We start from the raw sequence: 16,896 nt of genomic DNA, 5'->3' as shown, positions 1-16,896 counted from the left end.
TACATTTACATAAAGCATCTGGGCATTGTTGCATGCCACGAACATATTAGCAACATTTATCAAACTGCAGAGGTACAACACAGATTAAGCATTTTGACGGTATTTACATCATAATGAGCCCCGGCAGAGCAGCTTATTGAGCTACACCAGGCAGTTTAGGCTGCATGGGGATCACTCTCCTTCCTCTTCTTGGCTCTGCGGTGATCCAGCTGTTACAGGTTTCCAAGGTTCAGATGAGATCTTATGTAAGAGGCCACTTCGGAATACGTTAGGCGCAGAAACAAAGTAATCTTGTTTTGAATTTCAGTTTCTACCATATCAATATAAAGGCAAGTACTCGTCAAAAACAAATACAACTTAATCCACTATCCATCTTCACAGGCTTTGCCTTTACTTTGAATACATTTATTGTAAGTCTGTAAGTCTTTCTGCCGCCTGAGCAGAGCTATTCCTGGTACTGCCTCTCTGTGGCAGTAAAGAAATCCTCCAGAACGCTCCTCAGGTACTCGAAGGTAGGCCTGTCCTCTGGGTTTTCCCTCCAGCACAGGCTCATGACGTTGTGAAGTCCCTCTGAACAGTTTTCCGGCTTCGGCATCCTGTAGCCCTGCTCCAGGTTCTGGATTACCTCTGGGTTGGACATACCTGAACAACAGGTCAAATGTAGGGGATTATATGATTATATGCATGCTGCTGTTTTCAGCAATTACTATAATATATGCTATGTGAGGATTTTCTAAAATCATACTGTGATGGACAGGCATGAGTATTTACCAGGGTAAGGTATGCGTCCATATGTCACAATTTCTGTCAGGAGGATGCCGAAAGACCACACATCCGATTTTATGGAAAAGGTGCCGTAGTTAATAGCCTCTGGGGCTGTCCATTTGATGGGGAACTTTGCACCTAACACATGAAGAAACTTTGTTTTATTTCATTTGAAGGGATTACCTTCCATGTCAAAGGCACTCAAACTGAATATTATAATAAAACAAAGAATACAAGACACTATAGCCGGAAAAAAGAGCTTTAACAGGCTCAAAAGAACATGTGACATGAGTGATTTCAGCTTGTGTTACCCTCTCTTGCTGTGTATTCGTTGTCCTCGATCAGCCTTGCAAGTCCAAAGTCGGCAATCTTACAGATGAGTTCATTTGACACCAGAATGTTGGCTGCTCTCAGATCTCGGTGAATGTAATTTTTCTCCTCTATAAAGGCCATGCCGTCAGCCACCTGCAGGGAGCAGCACATCATTAGACGAGCCCTATGCCTGTGTGTTCAAGTGGAGGGACCTGTGTATGTTTTGCTATTGTGTAATACTCATGTGTGTTGGACAGATGAATTGGTTTGCTGAACTCTCAAACCAGGGAGTTTACCACTTCCCAGGTCAATTATTTTCCTAACACCCTTTACCTCCGTACTCCACCCAGGTACACAGCTGCTCTCCTTCCTGTTACTAAGAGCTTTCAGTCCTGCCTTTACCTCAGACTACTGCAGACTGGCTGATTATTCCAGTGAATGTGATTGAGTCATTTATTTGGGAGACCTCCGAGGGAAATTGATACTTCACCTCATGCAATAAGCGTTTGTGAAGAATTTCTACAAACTCACAACCCGCAGTTGATAAGCATCTGTGTCTTTTGTGACTGTGTGTGTTTGTTTATACATCTAACTCTCCATATTCTTCAGGGCCGGCGGTGTATATTTCAGACACAAGAATCTATCACATGGGTTCGATTGGCCCCGGGGGTCCCGTCATAAACGTGAGAAGTACGTACGTCTGCGTCTGTCATAAACGTGTACTGTCGTCATGACTCCACTCTCAGGCAACTCAACGCCTCTGTACTCTCCGTTTGGTTGTGGTGTGACTCAATCTGAAACTTTAAACCATTACTTTGCATTCAGTGACTTAGATATAGTTCTACTCTAACAAAAGTACATTTAAGTAAAAACTCAAGCGAAACTGATTACACAATTTTTGTGTTTAGCAGGGATGAGGATGTGGACAGGGCCCAAGGGCAAGGCCATCAATCACTTGAATAATGCTATCTGTGCATGACGATTAGCTTTCTGTGAAATATGTTCACCACAAAGCTCTGTATGAACCCTACCTTTCTGCACCACGCTCCAAATCGTTGGATAAATTGTCTACTCAGGCTGAAAAATATCTTTTCTTGTTAGACTTTCAAATTTTAGGCTGTCTTCCTGTGGTTTGATTTTCCATTCCCACACCCACAATACACTGTATGAAGGCTTAAGTCAAAGTTACTTTCCTGGCATTTAACATTCAGAGAAGCAGATGCAGGCAAGATTAGAGAACAACATTTTGGGAGAATACTCATTCACTTTGTCTCTTAAAAAGCTAGATGAGGGAATCGTTCTCATATATATACATATATATCTATATATCTATATCTATATCTATATCTATATCTATATCTATATATATATATATATATATATATATATATATATATATATATATATATATATATATATATATATATATCTCTATATATATATAGATATATATGATAAAAAGACTAAAGTTAGTATCTTAGCTTAGCAAAAAGATTGGAAACAGGCGGGGAAGCTAACCTGTTTCTGCTAGAGGGTAAAAATAAATCCGCCTACAAGCAATTAAAGCTCATAACAGTACATGTTAAGTAGTTAAGTAGTGAGCTTTAGATGGTATATGTGAAATGTGTTACCTTTCTCCCTGTATCAAGTCTTTATGCTAAACTAACTGTACCCTGGTTGTAGCTTCATATTGAACTAACTAACTTTCAAGCGAAAAAAAGAAAAAGTATATTACCCAAAATGCTGAACTATACCCTCTAACTTGTTTTCCAAACTGTCTGTCCAAACATCTGGGTTGACTGACAGGATCCGTCCTTTATCAGGTTTTATATTCACGACATTAACTTTCATATAGGCGACATTACACAGTAGTTGTCACTCCAGCAGAGCTGTGACAGAGCATCTTACTGTTTGTAGATGAAAGAGAAATGCACATTCACTATCAGGTTTTCTCACCATCCCCTCATTTTTCTAACTTTAACTGAATCGGCACCGTGACAAGATACAAATTGTATTTTTTTGGAGGGGGGCGGGGGGGATTTGTCTCCTATTCAAGCTGTATTCAAACTTTTTTTGTGCCTACATGTTTAGCCCAAAGTTCATTACAATCCACATTCACCTCTGCTCACACACGCATCCAGCTCTGTCGATATTATAAGATTAGTGTTGAGTGAAAGCTTCATTACAACAGTGGCCAGTTTCCCGTCTATGAGGATCAGAGGGGAGAATAGGAAGGGATAAAAGGGAGTCTGGTAAATGGGCTATGGAGATATGAATACACAAACAATAATAGGAAAAAAATAAGAGATGACTTGCCTGAGCCGCCATGTCTATGAGAGTGTTCATGGGCACTTTGCCTCCCTCCGTTGTTTTCAGGTAATCCACTAGGCTACCTGTAAAAACGAAAGTCAAGATTTTGCTGAACAATATTAATTTATATTACAAACCACAAACAGTGGTGGACTCTCGCAACCTATTTCTGCAAATTAGAGCATGTGTACAGATGATTAAGCAACACGTTTTAATATTAATTGGAAAACAAAAGTGAAGTCGTGGTCTTCTATAGAGGACTGATGATATTTTCCTTTGGTTTCAAAAACATCACCATTCCCCACATACATAAATAGACAGTTGGACCAAGAATAGCTCTTCAAATAATGGAACATAACATTGTGAGGAAGCACACGGAGCATCTGTCAAGTTGATGCATAGTTTGTCACAGCAGACTTCGTGTTGAGTTTGATTAGCAGAGAACAATACCTCTGCACGTCAGCCAACCAAGTCAGACCAAAGGAAATAAGAGGAATGACTGTGCCAGGAAAGAGTTTAGCCTTTGCTCCTCTGCTTAAGTCCGGAAGACTGCTTTTGAAGTCTGAGAGCCAGAGGAGCGCTCTTTGTCAAGGTCACAAAGGGAAGCTGAGATGACACGCCTGTTCTTTTCCATCTTTGTTTGTCTTCAATAATAATTTTTGAAAAAAGGATAAACTGAAAAGACGGGAACGCCGAGCCATCCTTTCTCTTGACAACAGAGGCGACAATTGTATCCTGTCTACACGTGGACGGCGGACAAAGAGGCAGCTTCACGCAGAGCCACTGCTGGTGGCTTACAGGCCACTCATACAAAGCCATACAAAGGCACTCCATTCAATAGTAAGGCTGTTGCTTTGCTTGTGACAGCATCTCTCTGTACATTTTTGTTGTTGTTCCTCCTCGGGAAATAAAACTACAAAGACTCTTGAGGTCAAAGTGAAGCAGATACTGGATCCCTTCTGTATGTATGCTGCAAAAAGAGCCTGTGGAAAGAGCCTGTGGTACGATGCCGAAACACGTCCGTCAACGAAGTTCGTTGCGGTTATACTGTTGGAATATTTCTTTGCCTGTTAGCATGTGCTTGTGAGTGTCTGTGGATGCACATGCGTAATGCAGACTCAGGGAAGTAGCCAAGTATTATCAAAGGGTCTGGGTGAACAATAACCTGGTGAATCACCCTCTCCTGTTTTGACACCCCCTCGACTCAGACGGGGCAGAGGAGACTTCCCCTCAGTGAGTAAACACCGGCAACCCGTCTGGAAGGGCCCGCAAAAGAAGTGAAAGTTCACGTTTGCTTTGAAACATTTCAGCACAGAGCGCCGAATAGAGGAGAGACGTGAGGAGAAGCTGAAAATAGCCTATCGGAGGGCAGACCACTTCAGCAGAGTAGCACGATTCGAGAGGCAAGGCTCGCGACTTTGCTCCCTTATTTAGGTTTGCTGACACGGCTGCAGTCATGTCCGATCACGGGTGAGGATCGCGCGACACTGTCCCAGTAACGTGCATCACATATAATTTCCTCCACCGAACACATAGGTGGAGGCAGCCGTGGTTCTGAAATCAAAAGGCGTTCAGCTAATTCAACAGAGTCACTGATGTGGAGCACACGTCTGAGAACACGATGACTCATGAAAAGGTTGAAGCGCACCGGGCCTTTAGTTTGAGGATGTGCTCTGGCAACCGCGGTCTGATACCAGATCAACATGTTTGGTCCTGAAGGTCCATGGCACAGCACTGTCTATAAAATACTTTCTGTCTCTGTGCTCGGGGCGCCGGCCTTACCCCTATGACGCCATCTTTAGTGTTCAGGAAAACGAGGCTGCAGATTATGGAAGTAATCGGTTCGGGCAGGTTTAGACATATTCCAGATGACTAAACTGAACGGTGAGGAGTTGGTCTGATGACAGAAGGATTTCTTTTTAATTTAGCTTCAAATGGGCATTCATTTCCCAACCAACGTTTACCGTTTCTTTTAATGCTTTTAGTTATATCCAGACTTTCCTCTTGACGATTAGTGTTATTAGCCAAATTCCTCAGGCTGTGACACGTACAAAGTATTTCTACCCACCATTTTCCATGTACTCCGTGACAATAAAGATTGGCTCCTGGGTAACAACGGCGAAGAGGCGGACGAGGCGCGGATGCTGCAAGTTCTTCATCATGTTGGCCTCCGCCAGGAAGGCTTCCACCGACATAGTGCCCATCTTCAGGTTCTTGATAGCCACCGTCCTTTCATTATTGTAGATACCTGAAAATATACAACAGGCTTTTGAAAGACATTGATTAAAAAAAAGGTTTGGCGCCTACAGCTCTGTGAGGCTGGACGACAGTGCTAACGTCCTGTTGACAGGCTGCTATAATGTCTACCATGATCGCCATTTGAGTTTAGGGCATTAGCATGCTAACCGTTGCTAATTATCACTGAAAGTAATGCAGAGGCTGATAGGAATGTCCTTAGTTTTGCAGATATTTGCAAGTAATGTTTGTAATTTTTATTTGATGATGGGGCAAGACGCGGAGTCAAAGGATGCCAAAAGTCATTGGGGTGTATCTTCTTGGGACCATGAATATTTGTGATCATCCACCCATTGTTGAGCTATTTCACTTCAAACCAACAAACATATCCTGGAGCTAATGTCAGGAGATAACCAAAGTCAGGCTGTCAGCGCGGTAAACATTCACCACTACACTGTGTTAAACGTGAAAGCAAACCAAGAAGGCTTTCATCTCAGCTTGTAGGGTTCATAAATACAGTGGCTCTGTCATGAGCTGTGATTCAATATGTGCTAAACAGCTCCACATGACTCTTGTGCAAACAAGACCGCGTTCCAGATCTGGTTCACTAACACACGCCAATCAAACCCACAGCCAACCAGCTCCGTCTTCAGTCATGTACCACGGCGAGCGTCTCACCCGGTGGCACATGGCAACAGATTACGTTCACTTTTCAAAGCAGTCCTCTGTATTTCTATGTTAATCAACGGCAATAAACACTTCATAGCAAGTGCCCGTCCCATTGCTCAAGCATGTTCTTGAACCAATGTTTGGATGAGGATAGAGAAACGAATACAATGCCAGACGCCATGCAAGAAGATACTGTAAATAGAAAGTGGCTGTGAAATGACGACACGTTCCATGGTTGGCAATGTTTATCTCTCGTACAGTGGTTGTTTGGGATGTTGAATGCTGCTGGCAAATGTGGATGGAAAATAGAAGGGAAATACCCGTCCAATTGAATAATAAGGGGGTTTTGGCACAGATTATTTCAACTCACATCCTTGTGATCAAAACATGTTGCCTTCTTGTTAAGAGATTTCCTCCAATCCGTGAGCTCTTTGGAAAATTAATATTTATGTAGTTTGAGTGATGTTGCATAACGGGGATAATACCTCTCATCATCTCCAGTTAACCAGCTCATACAAGCCTACAATTATGACTGTGTTGAGGAAACTGTTCTGCACACGCTGCAGAACAAAACCCTGGCGAAAGGCTTTAGCAGCCCACAACTCCATTGAGCAACTGGACTTTGTACATGCGATGTATCCGTGCAAAATGAAGCAAAGTCTTGTGCACAAAATGGAAGAAAATAACTCTTAAATGATTGAACATCCCCACATTGTCCTTACCCATCCAGACTTCTCCAAACTGTCCTGCTCCGAGCCTGCGCTCCAGCTTCAGGGACTCGCGGGGAATCTCCCACTCGTCCTGCCACCAGGGCTTCTGCGGTGCCCTCGACTGGCACGGCTTCATCAGCTTCGTGCACAACCCATCTGCGTCACCTGGACGACACAGAGAGGGAGAGAGAGAGAGAGAGAGAGAAGCAGGACGGGTTCAAGATCGTTCAATTGAGGACCCGACGGCGACCTTGATACGTCCCCTCAACGGGCTGCACGCACGTGAGTGATGCTGGACGAACTCCTTCAGCGAGTTAAAGGAGATCTTGGCCGTGAGGTAGAAGCCGCCGTTGTCCATGTTGCGGATTCTGTAGTGCTTGACTCCTTCGCCGGTGTTGTGGTCCAAGTCCCTGATCGATAGGGAGTATGAGCCTGGAACGAAGAGGAAGCATACTCTAATGTGAGATGATTTTGCCTGATACGTCTGAAAATCATAAAGGAAATTCGCTTCAACTTTGGCTTGCGAGGCTTGTGTGTCTCGTTTTGATATCATGAAGTCGCGACCAGATTGTGTTCAGATATTGGTGCAAATGGGTATGTATCTGTCTTAGCCTTCATGGCTGAGCCTCCATGTGTGCTGCATTTCAAACACAACTTCAACAGAAGCAAGTTGGAGAGCAGGAAGGGGGTTTGTGGGAAAATGGGTGATATATTTTAAACACAGCCAGTAATATCAACACTGTGTGACACAGAGGATGCCAGTCATTTTGTGCATTGTCTCACTTGTATAACAAATAGCTCGATCTCTATCAAATAAATGCTAAATGCAGGGCATTTGGAAGCAAATGTGACTGTGGAAAGCTGCAAATATACCGCTGAGAAACGCCATGAAATAGAGTTTTATTGTCTGTCGTCGGTATATGAATCAACGCCGTGATGACAAAAAGGTTCACCTGGGGTCGTTTCACTCTCTCGGATCAAGAAGGAGCCCAGCGTGTTCCCAGGAGCGAGGAGGAGCCTCATGGCTTCGTTTCTAGAAATGCTCTTAAAGAACCACCTGCAGCACAAACACACGAGATGCTTCACGCTTTTGAGCTAACCACTTCCCATGCATGGTGCGAGGCTGTGAAGGCTGAGTGTTATGGCGTTGAGAGCAGAACATGAATGTTTCCTGTGTGACGTACGGTTCAGTCTCCACTGTCGTCATTGCGACAAAGTTGTGTGGGATGTAGCCCCGCTGGCCTGTGGTGAGAGACTCGGCCAAAAACCACTCTGGATCGTCCCTGGATGTCAGAAAAAGACAGCGATAGAGATTTTAGGATGGAAAGGTACACCTTGAGAGCGCATGGTCACTGCATGAAAACCTTACAAATCAGCAGAAGACACAATATTCACCGCACGATAAAAAGCTTTGACAATCATCAGAGGAATAGTTTTCCCTGAAATCTGAAGTATCGTATTTCCCAAGTAATTTTCCATGCAAGAAAATTCTAGCCGCAAATATAAAAATATATAAAATCATATCGTATTTATCCATTCATAGTGTTCAATTACACATTTCGTAAAATACCCAGATGTATTCATTCTTAAAGATAGAAAACATGTGTCATATGTGTCCTTATCACTCATGTCATGGTAATCCCCCCAAATGTCCAGGCATATTACAGAGGTTATGACCTTTTTGGCCTCAGTGGTAAATACAATCCTGATTGAAATGAGAGTTTACAAGTATATATTATAAGTATGTTCTTAATTCAATAGTTAACAGTAGAAAGAGGCAGGAAACAAGGAGCCATATAGTATACAAGGATACGTCATTGTCCAACTCACTAACTCAGGAGTCGAGGCCTTCCTGGTGCCGTGGGGGTAAGCGGGCCGTACTGTACAAATTATTGTCTTGGGCTAAAAAATGATTAGAAATCTTTCTAGCAGGCGCTAGAGCTGCTAAATGTCAATCAGCAGCTTACTTGTTGATGATCTTGAGTTTGTCTCCCTTCTCAAAGCCCAGGTCTCCGTCATGGTTGGGTTCATAACTGTATATGGCCACCACAAGGTTGTCTGCGGGAGGAGCATCGTAAGTGTTTGTCAAACAAAAAAATATATGAAATATATTGGGGATAGTTTTTTACTCATAAATGTGACCGTTAGAATAAAAGCTTTTGTTGTGTGCTGTGTGTTTGAATCCCTTTGATTCTGGTATTTTGAAAAATATCAAAAGGCAATGAGGAATGGAGATAGTATGACACTTCTGTACATGTGTATATATATATATATATATATATATATATATATATATATATATATATATATATATATATATATATATATATCTATGTATATATATATATATATATATATATATATATATATATATATATATATACATGTCATTGTAGCTAAATAATTGGCTTTCTGATGAGTTAGAAGTGTAATTTAATGCATAAATATATGATGATTGAAGCATTTTAACCAAAAAACAAAAAACTGAAAGTACAATTGTATGTATTTCCGATATATTTAAATATAATTCCTTGGATTATATGTTTGCTTCATTAACCTATTTGCCATTCTGTTTGAACACATTTTGCTACCTGTGTACTTACAATTTGGTAATAGATACTGAAACACACAGAAAAACATACTGCATCTTGTTACCTGGTAAAGGAGATGTCGGAGGTGAATGCTGTGATGGGTATGGAATCAGCTGGTCTGTGTACTAGTGAGGGAACAACAAGATTCGTAACTTAAGTTAAGCTTTCCAAAGAACAACAGAAGACTTGTGCGGTAAAAACGAGGCCCCTCTCATGTCACATTCAGCAAAATGTGATCGGTAACAGTTTAGGTTTGTCTCCCAGACAAAATGTTTCGTGCTATTGTGGCACGCGCAGGTGGCTTTCTCCTTTATTTCTAATCTAATGGGACATCTAACTTCTGCAGAGGAAACAAACCACTCAGGGAATAATTACTCTCCCATTTAACGCACAAAAGAGAACTTCCCCCCGAGGCCTGGAACAATTCTGGACTCAAACACGCAACAACAGATTGTTGGTTTTGGTTACATCACTTACACAACGTGAAAGGCATAGCGGGAGCACATGTCATGTTCACACCTTCACACTTGTACTGCAGTTAACTGATGTGAATGACCTCCAAGTGGTCATTTACATTCAACCATGTAACCAAAAGCCATTCATGTGACGCTCACTGACACGCAGACACTACGACAAGCGGTGTGCTGACACGCACACGCACACGCACACGGACACGGACACTTACTGGATTGCTTGACTGGGGAGGGATGGGACAGTTGCAGTTTTCACACATTTCATCCAGGTTCTCCATCCACTCTTCGTCTGAATAGTCCGAACTGCAGTTACATCCCATCTTTTCTGTAATTTTAGACATTAGGATGAGCATCAACTTGTTCATAAGATAATGAATAGGCTGTTCTTTTGTTCATTTTGAAATAACCAAATACTGTGAAGAAAAAACCAGATCATGATCGTAGCTGCGTGAAACTAACAGAGGACACAAAATGATTTCGTTTCCGGAAAACTGCTTTTAATCGGATGTGACCGAGGGCCTCTCCTCAAAATGGAGGCTCAGCGGTGGATCAGGCTCGAGACCAAAAGCCTACCACTTTTAAAAACGTCCATTTTAGTCTCTTATTCGACACCACATGAACCCGCACACCCCAGCCGACTGCAATCCCACCCAGAGCTGCGTCACACAGCTACATTGTGACGAAAAACCTGCAGCATTGCAAATCGCAGGCGTTGCATGTTCCCATTCCACTTAAGACTTGACGGCTCTATGAAATTCTAAAAACACTAATCTTGTTATAATCCAGCAGCACGTGTGCTGTATTGCGCTTTACACTGGGGCACTGTGCGAATGGGCTTTCTCAAGCTCACTTGGCTCCCATCGGGCCGCTCTTCGAACAGGGTCAGTGGGCTAATCGCAGCAGCCGCTTGCACCAAAGCCTCAGAGCTGTGAGAAGAATCTGGAGAGGCCTGACCCGGCAACAACAATAACAATCCGCCACTGTGCTGAGACCCCGAGGAACCAAATCACAGTAATCCACCGGGGTATGGAAACGTTTAACAAAATATATCATGACCAGTACTGCTACGCCTACTGGCCAGCACTCAGGGAGTCACACACACAAAGTCAGCATTTTCCATTGAGGGGCTGATGGCCTTCCTAAACAAATGCCGATGACTGTTATTGTTTGCAAAGTATTTTTGGGTCTGCCGATGGTCGCGTGAGGGCTGTGAGAATGACCGAAGACATGCTGCTGTCAGTGAGGCCTGGAGGCTAAGAAACTGCACTTTCTCAAATGGAGAACGCCATGAGAAGCAAAATGTCCACATGAAAATTATATGGATTTTCTTTTTCGTTGAATCTTCTTTCTTCTAATTTTGACGTTTCACACTGAAATGAGTTTGTGCTTCTTGTATCGTCATCATCGGCTACTTTGTCTGTCATGAAGTTATAACACCTGGATTTACAAACACATACAGTTATTTACATTTTTTAAAATACAAATGATTCATATTTACATTAAGAAGCATATTTAGATTACAATGAGAAAGCAAGTTATTGCTCTAAAGTGTTTGTTTTTTGTTGTAAAAAAACAACTAGTATCTAAATATGTATTGCAATATGCCTTCATGTTAAAATCATGCAACAACCAACAATGGATTTGAGCTAATTCTGGGTGTGGTCTTTATTCTTCTCGAACCAACCATTTTCATATATTATATAAAAGTCAGAAGAGTTTCTCCACTCTGATCAAACCTTCTGATTTATGTCGCATATTATATACAACACTTAATAATTATAGGAAGATGTTTTCCTTGAGTCACAGTCTTTTCAGTCTATATTCTGAACACATGTAACACTGAGTGACGAGTTGAAACGTACCTCTTGAAGTATAAAATGTCTCTTCAAGCGTCCAAGATCAGATTTCCCTCGCCGCCATCGAGATATTCTTCTTTGAATAGTTATCTTTTTTATTTGCTATTTAGCAAAAAGTTCGTTTTTTACCGCTGGAGCCCCGGGTGTGAAGATGTCATCATCCGCTTCTCTTGCTTTATCTAACGCTGTGCTGGAAGTGCTGATGTGTGTCTGTACACACTCTGCAAACACACACACACTCACACTTAGGAGGAGTGGAGGAGAGCGGCTCACAGAGTTTCCTGTCGTTGAAAGGTTGAGGGTTGCTCTGCAGCTTGTAGCAGGTGCTTCACCGTGCAGCTGTGTGTGAGCAGGGGAACGTTATAGGCTCCATAGTAAAGGGGTCAGGACAGCACCTCTCCCAGAGATGTTTCCAATACAGCTGTAAGTGAAGTGAGGTTATATGTATATTGTTTTACTGTTGTGTGGAACATCTGTGCGTCGGTGACCTTTAACGTGAGGAGCGCCGGTGTACGGCTGAGGCGGTGGTCCGAGAGAGATTTCAAATGGCCTCACACTGATCTTAGCACAAGTATAATTTACAACATTTAGCAAACAGGTTTTCCCTCCAGAGAGGTTTCAGGTCTTCGGTCCAATATGAAGACTACCAGGCTATTTTTGTCAGTCACACATGTGGTTTGTATCTGTTTCTTTTGTGACCACTAACCCATTTAAAAATAGACTTTGGCCTCGGTTTTCACAACAACGTTAATAGATAAAATGAGTCACTCAGAATGAAATGTCAATCAGGGGACGACCCTCCTACGAATCCTCATTTAAACCGAAAGTTAGCAGGAGGCCACGTTACGGTCTGGATCAGCCCTGCGAGGAGACATGAGTAGGGGTCTCTCAGACTGCTTCCACGCTCTCAGCCGGCGCTGACAGGCAACTCGCTGTGGGCCGCGTCTCTTCTCTTGTGGTGCACGGCTGCTGCTACAGAGCACGCACTGGCAGGAAGTCAGTCCAAACATTACAGGAAGCGCACAGACGTGTGTGCTTAGAAGACTGCCACAGTCTCACTTGGTGAAACCACCTGAGCGCACTCTTTTTCCGTTCAAGCCGCAGAGCGTAAATCTAAGAGGGAGAGTGAGGTAGTTTCAATTTTTTTGGTGTGTGCAGGGCGTGGGAGGGGCGTGGGGGGCTTTTTGATGCCGATGTGTGTTTCAGAGTATACTAAACTGATTTCAATAACCCAACATCCATTGTGTTGTATCGTCTCTATGGGCAGGATTTTATCAGACAAAAATTCCACATTAATTTGATGGAAAGATAAAAGAGCCTCAGCATCTCAAGAGATCAGCTTCTGGCAGGCCTCGTGAGCCTGGAAGGGTATTCCTAGTTTCCCCTGGACCACAGCTGTCGCTACACTTCTAAATGTGGTTGGAAATCAGATTCTGTTACGCAATCGAATCAAGATACCATCACTACGCAGTAAAGTTTTCCAAGCCGCCGACCGGCTTCGCGACGCAGGTGCTGGCCTCCTTCCTGAGAGCGAGCGCTGCTGTCGCTGTGCTGCTGATGCTGTGCTGCTAATGCTTACTCATGTACACTTTAAAACAGCCTTGCACCAACTCAAACAGCATAGTGCAGTTTGTTTAGCTCCAAAACAAACAGCGCAACACCAGCGTATGTGCAATGACAAGTGGTATGGTATGAAGGGACGAGTTCACGTGAAACTATCTGCAGGGCAGAGCTGAGTGGCATGAGCTTGTTGTTCAAAGCATTCGCTGGAGAACGGAGGAGGCCTCGGGGGTGCAATACCTCGGCCCCTGGGCCTTTTCCATATGATCTTCATTCCCACTATCGAGCTCCAACGTCACACGTGAGCTCATTTGTGTCCTGAGGTGTGCCACAGTAGGATCAACACAGCCGGGCTGCGCAGAGGCATACGCGATTTCTTGTTGGACTTGTTGGATTATGTGCAACAATGTCTGTGGTTCTGCAAAATCCCTCTGGGGCCACATTCTTATGTTTGGATAGTACACCAGGTCCCGAATGTCTCGTGCCAGGAAAGACGAGACTATTGTGCAGGATGGCTTTAAGGGCAGAGGATGGATTTGATGGAGCATGTGGGGACGTTTAGCAGACAGTAGATTGTTTCATAGTCACGGCCTGAAGCTCTCACTGTCTAACAAACAACATTTTAAATGCTAATAAAACACAATTTCTCACTGGTGGATATATGGTGAAGTCTCTTTAATATTCAGTTGCATGTGCAAGAAAACATAATCATTTTAAGGCATTTCTCTTTATTCTCATTTGTTATGAAGATACATTCATATTACACAAGCCTGATTTAACAATAACGTTTATAGTTTTTTTTTTATTGTTTTTTTTTTACATTTACAGTTATATTGTTAAACAAAAAGATCTCATTCATCCTACGTACTGTTACTAATAACATGAAGCGATAAAATAAACCCCTGATCTTGCCCTAAATTGCCAGAGTCACAACTTGGTCACCGTCCAGTCATACATTGGTAAACCGTGCTCTGCAGCATCTGGAGACGGTAATGAAAAGGAGAAAAAAAAAGCGTTAGGGCACAGCCTCCTGGGTCCTGTCACCGCACTGCACAGGATATTGTGATATATTTGGTTTGTGTAGAAGAGGAGTAAAAATGCTCGAGTGTGACCCCTCACTTCCTTTGGGGATAGTGGTCGGGACAGTGGAGGAGGGAGCGGACGGCTGGGATATGCTGCTCTGTCAAAGGACTTCGATTACTTTCAAATGTTGCTGAACATTTTCTTTATCGGACCAGACGTGCCACACTTTTATTTTTACTACACAAAAAAATGATTCGTGATGAGAAGCAGTGGTTCCCAGCCTTTATGTTTGTTGCATTGTGACCTCCTAAAATGAAACAAATCCAACTCCTGGTCACCGGATGGAACCAGTTCAACCAGAGGCTGCAAGAGATGTAAAAATCAGTAATTACAGTAATTAGCAACAAAAATAAAGGGAAAAGACTGGATAATCTTTTTTTCTGGTTAATCCCATCACAACCTCTCAGATTTATCTTGCGATGCCTCGTCTGGGCCCCCGACCCCCAAATTGGGACCCACTAATTTAAAATGTTTTGACCTGCACATGAAGCTCCCAAGACGCTGTCCTCTTTCCTGAAGTGAGCTTCTTCCTGCATGACAAGCTTTCAGCAACACAGTAGTTTCCCCGTAACTGTTTCCTTCATTCCTTGGCACACACTTTGTTTTCACAGTGCACAGTCATTGGGTATAAGATATAATGCCATAATTCCCTATCTACCTTTGCATCTCCGTCTAGCTCGAAGCCTTCATCTATACTCTGATTAACATGACTGTGCAAAGAACAGTCAACAGCAGAGCGGCCCCGTCCAGCAGTGTGTGTGTCGGTATTTCAGTAAGGGCGTGTGCCCTATAGGTCTGCACACACTGAGGCCTCCTCATGCACGCCAAGGTGCAAAGTCACGTGCAGTCACTCTCCACTCTATCAACAGCTCCCGGGGAGGAAATAGGCCCGAACAAGGGATTTTTCTTCTTTCTTTTAACACAGTGAGAAGCGTCTGGAGTTGATGTTCATCTTGGTGAGGCCCAGGTGTTTGAGCGGCATGGACAGAGCGAAGGCCGCCTTCATGGGGATGTCGCACAGCAGGTCCGACTCCTCGCCGCACTCCTCCAGCTCGTACGTGGCGTCGTCCAGCATCTCCTTGTGGCGGTCGCACACCTGCTCCACTTTGAGCCGGTGGATCTCCACGCGCAGACGGATCAGCTGCCGGGCCAGGAGGTTGTCCTGGACCTGCATGTCCCTCTGGAGGAGGGGAGCAGGGGGGAGAAAATGGGTGGGGGGAGAAGCAGCAGTGAGATACCAGAAAGTATGTGTACAATTGGATCGTGCACCTTCTTGTTATTTTAATCTTTTTATCAGGTGGAACATACGGACTACAGCCTGAGACTGTGAGAAAACACACATCAGGTTGTTTTGTTAGGCTGTGATGACTGACAAAGTCAGTCAAGCCCTAATTTAAATCAGGCATTCATGCAGAAAGCTGATCACTGACACCTGAGGAAGTTATGAAGGAGATAGACATCTATTTCACAAACATGCAGGAACTTTTTAACCTTGTGTACGCTGTATGTTTAGTGTGTTCATATTTTTTCTCTTTCTTATTATGGTGTTTTTTTTTAAATTTCCACCTACTGTTGACTCAGAGAGCCCTGCACAAAAAAAAACCCTTCTTTTCCAGTGCAATACTTTTTGTGGGATGCTCAGCAGTCACTCACCAGCTCTTTCCTCAGAAAGTCCAGAGCATCATCGATGGTATCAAAGCCGCAGATGTTGCGCACAACCAGCTCCGAGTTCTCGTCTCTCATGACCGCGGCCGTGGAGCCGCCGGGCTCCCCGGAGCCCGGGCTGAGTGCCGGGTGGCTCTCCTCCTTCCACGGCCGGCTCTCGACCCGCTCCTGCCACTCCAGGTAGGACGGCCGGCGGGTCTGCAGCTTCAGCTTCTCCGCGAGCGCCTTCACGCTGTCCAGGTCATCCGCGTCGCCCTCGGGGGACTCTCCTCCCAGCTCTCTGAAGTCCATCGTGAGGTCCGCGTCGTGGAGCGGCAGCGCGGGCGGACTGCAGCGCCACGCGCTCCGCGCCTCCTTTATAGGGCGAAGGAGGAGTGACCGCCCATCACGCAGACACGACGGGGAGGCTGGACCAGTTATTAGGGGGTTTCTTTTTGGTTTCCGAGGAGGACAGCTTTCGAGACATACATCAAAAGTGTGGCGTAGTCACATGTCGATTGAAAATATATATTTTTTTTAAGAAGTAGGAAGAACTGTGCCCTCTAAATTCAAGCGAATACAGTTTTTTGGGAATTCGGAGTAGCATGTCTGCTTTATCATTTTAATGCAGATGTTGTGCTGGAAAGTAACTGTAAGACTCTTGATGTGAGTGTTGGCTACTTTATAC

General features: G+C 43.8%; 2 protein-coding genes across 2 annotated transcripts; both read right to left on the bottom strand.

Annotated features, from left to right (window-relative positions):
* Positions 1-26: 26 nt before the first annotated feature.
* On the bottom strand, positions 27-12,071 carry lck (LCK proto-oncogene, Src family tyrosine kinase). Its single transcript, XM_068579805.1, has 13 exons — positions 11,928-12,071; positions 10,278-10,390; positions 9,657-9,717; positions 8,969-9,059; positions 8,186-8,284; positions 7,955-8,058; positions 7,284-7,433; positions 7,014-7,166; positions 5,456-5,635; positions 3,394-3,470; positions 1,077-1,230; positions 772-903; positions 27-642 (listed from the first exon to the last, which is right to left on the bottom strand). Exons 2-13 carry the CDS (start codon positions 10,383-10,385, stop codon positions 446-448), a joined length of 1,506 nt encoding a protein of 501 aa, XP_068435906.1. The 5' UTR covers positions 10,386-10,390; positions 11,928-12,071; the 3' UTR covers positions 27-445.
* Positions 12,072-14,141: 2,070 nt separating this feature from the next.
* Positions 14,142-16,536, bottom strand: fam167b (family with sequence similarity 167 member B). Its single transcript, XM_068580674.1, has 2 exons — positions 16,218-16,536; positions 14,142-15,744 (listed from the first exon to the last, which is right to left on the bottom strand). The coding sequence occupies exons 1-2, from the start codon at positions 16,518-16,520 to the stop codon at positions 15,481-15,483; spliced, it is 567 nt and encodes a 188-aa protein (XP_068436775.1). The 5' UTR covers positions 16,521-16,536; the 3' UTR covers positions 14,142-15,480.
* Positions 16,537-16,896: the final 360 nt, after the last annotated feature.

This window comes from Clinocottus analis, unplaced genomic scaffold, assembly GCF_023055335.1.
Source record: "Clinocottus analis isolate CAN_PGR_092001 unplaced genomic scaffold, fCliAna1.0.p SCAF_17, whole genome shotgun sequence".
NCBI lineage: Eukaryota > Metazoa > Chordata > Actinopteri > Perciformes > Cottidae > Clinocottus > Clinocottus analis.
The sequence above is the reverse complement of the archived record's forward strand: the minus strand, read 5'-3'. Positions and strand labels throughout refer to the sequence as shown.

Coding starts and splice junctions, on each gene's coding strand:
- lck (XM_068579805.1), bottom strand. CDS start 10,385: ATGGGATGTAACTGCAGTTCGGACTATTCAGACGAAGAGTGGATGGAG. Junction 9,060..9,656: donor TCCGACATCTCCTTTACCAG/GTAACAAGATGC, acceptor CTCCTCCCGCAG/ACAACCTTGTGGTGGCCATA. Junction 3,471..5,455: donor CACGGAGTACATGGAAAATG/GTGGGTAGAAAT, acceptor TCGTTTTTACAG/GTAGCCTAGTGGATTACCTG.
- fam167b (XM_068580674.1), bottom strand. CDS start 16,520: ATGGACTTCAGAGAGCTGGGAGGAGAGTCCCCCGAGGGCGACGCGGAT. Junction 15,745..16,217: donor ACTTTCTGAGGAAAGAGCTG/GTGAGTGACTGC, acceptor CCCCTCCTCCAG/AGGGACATGCAGGTCCAGGA.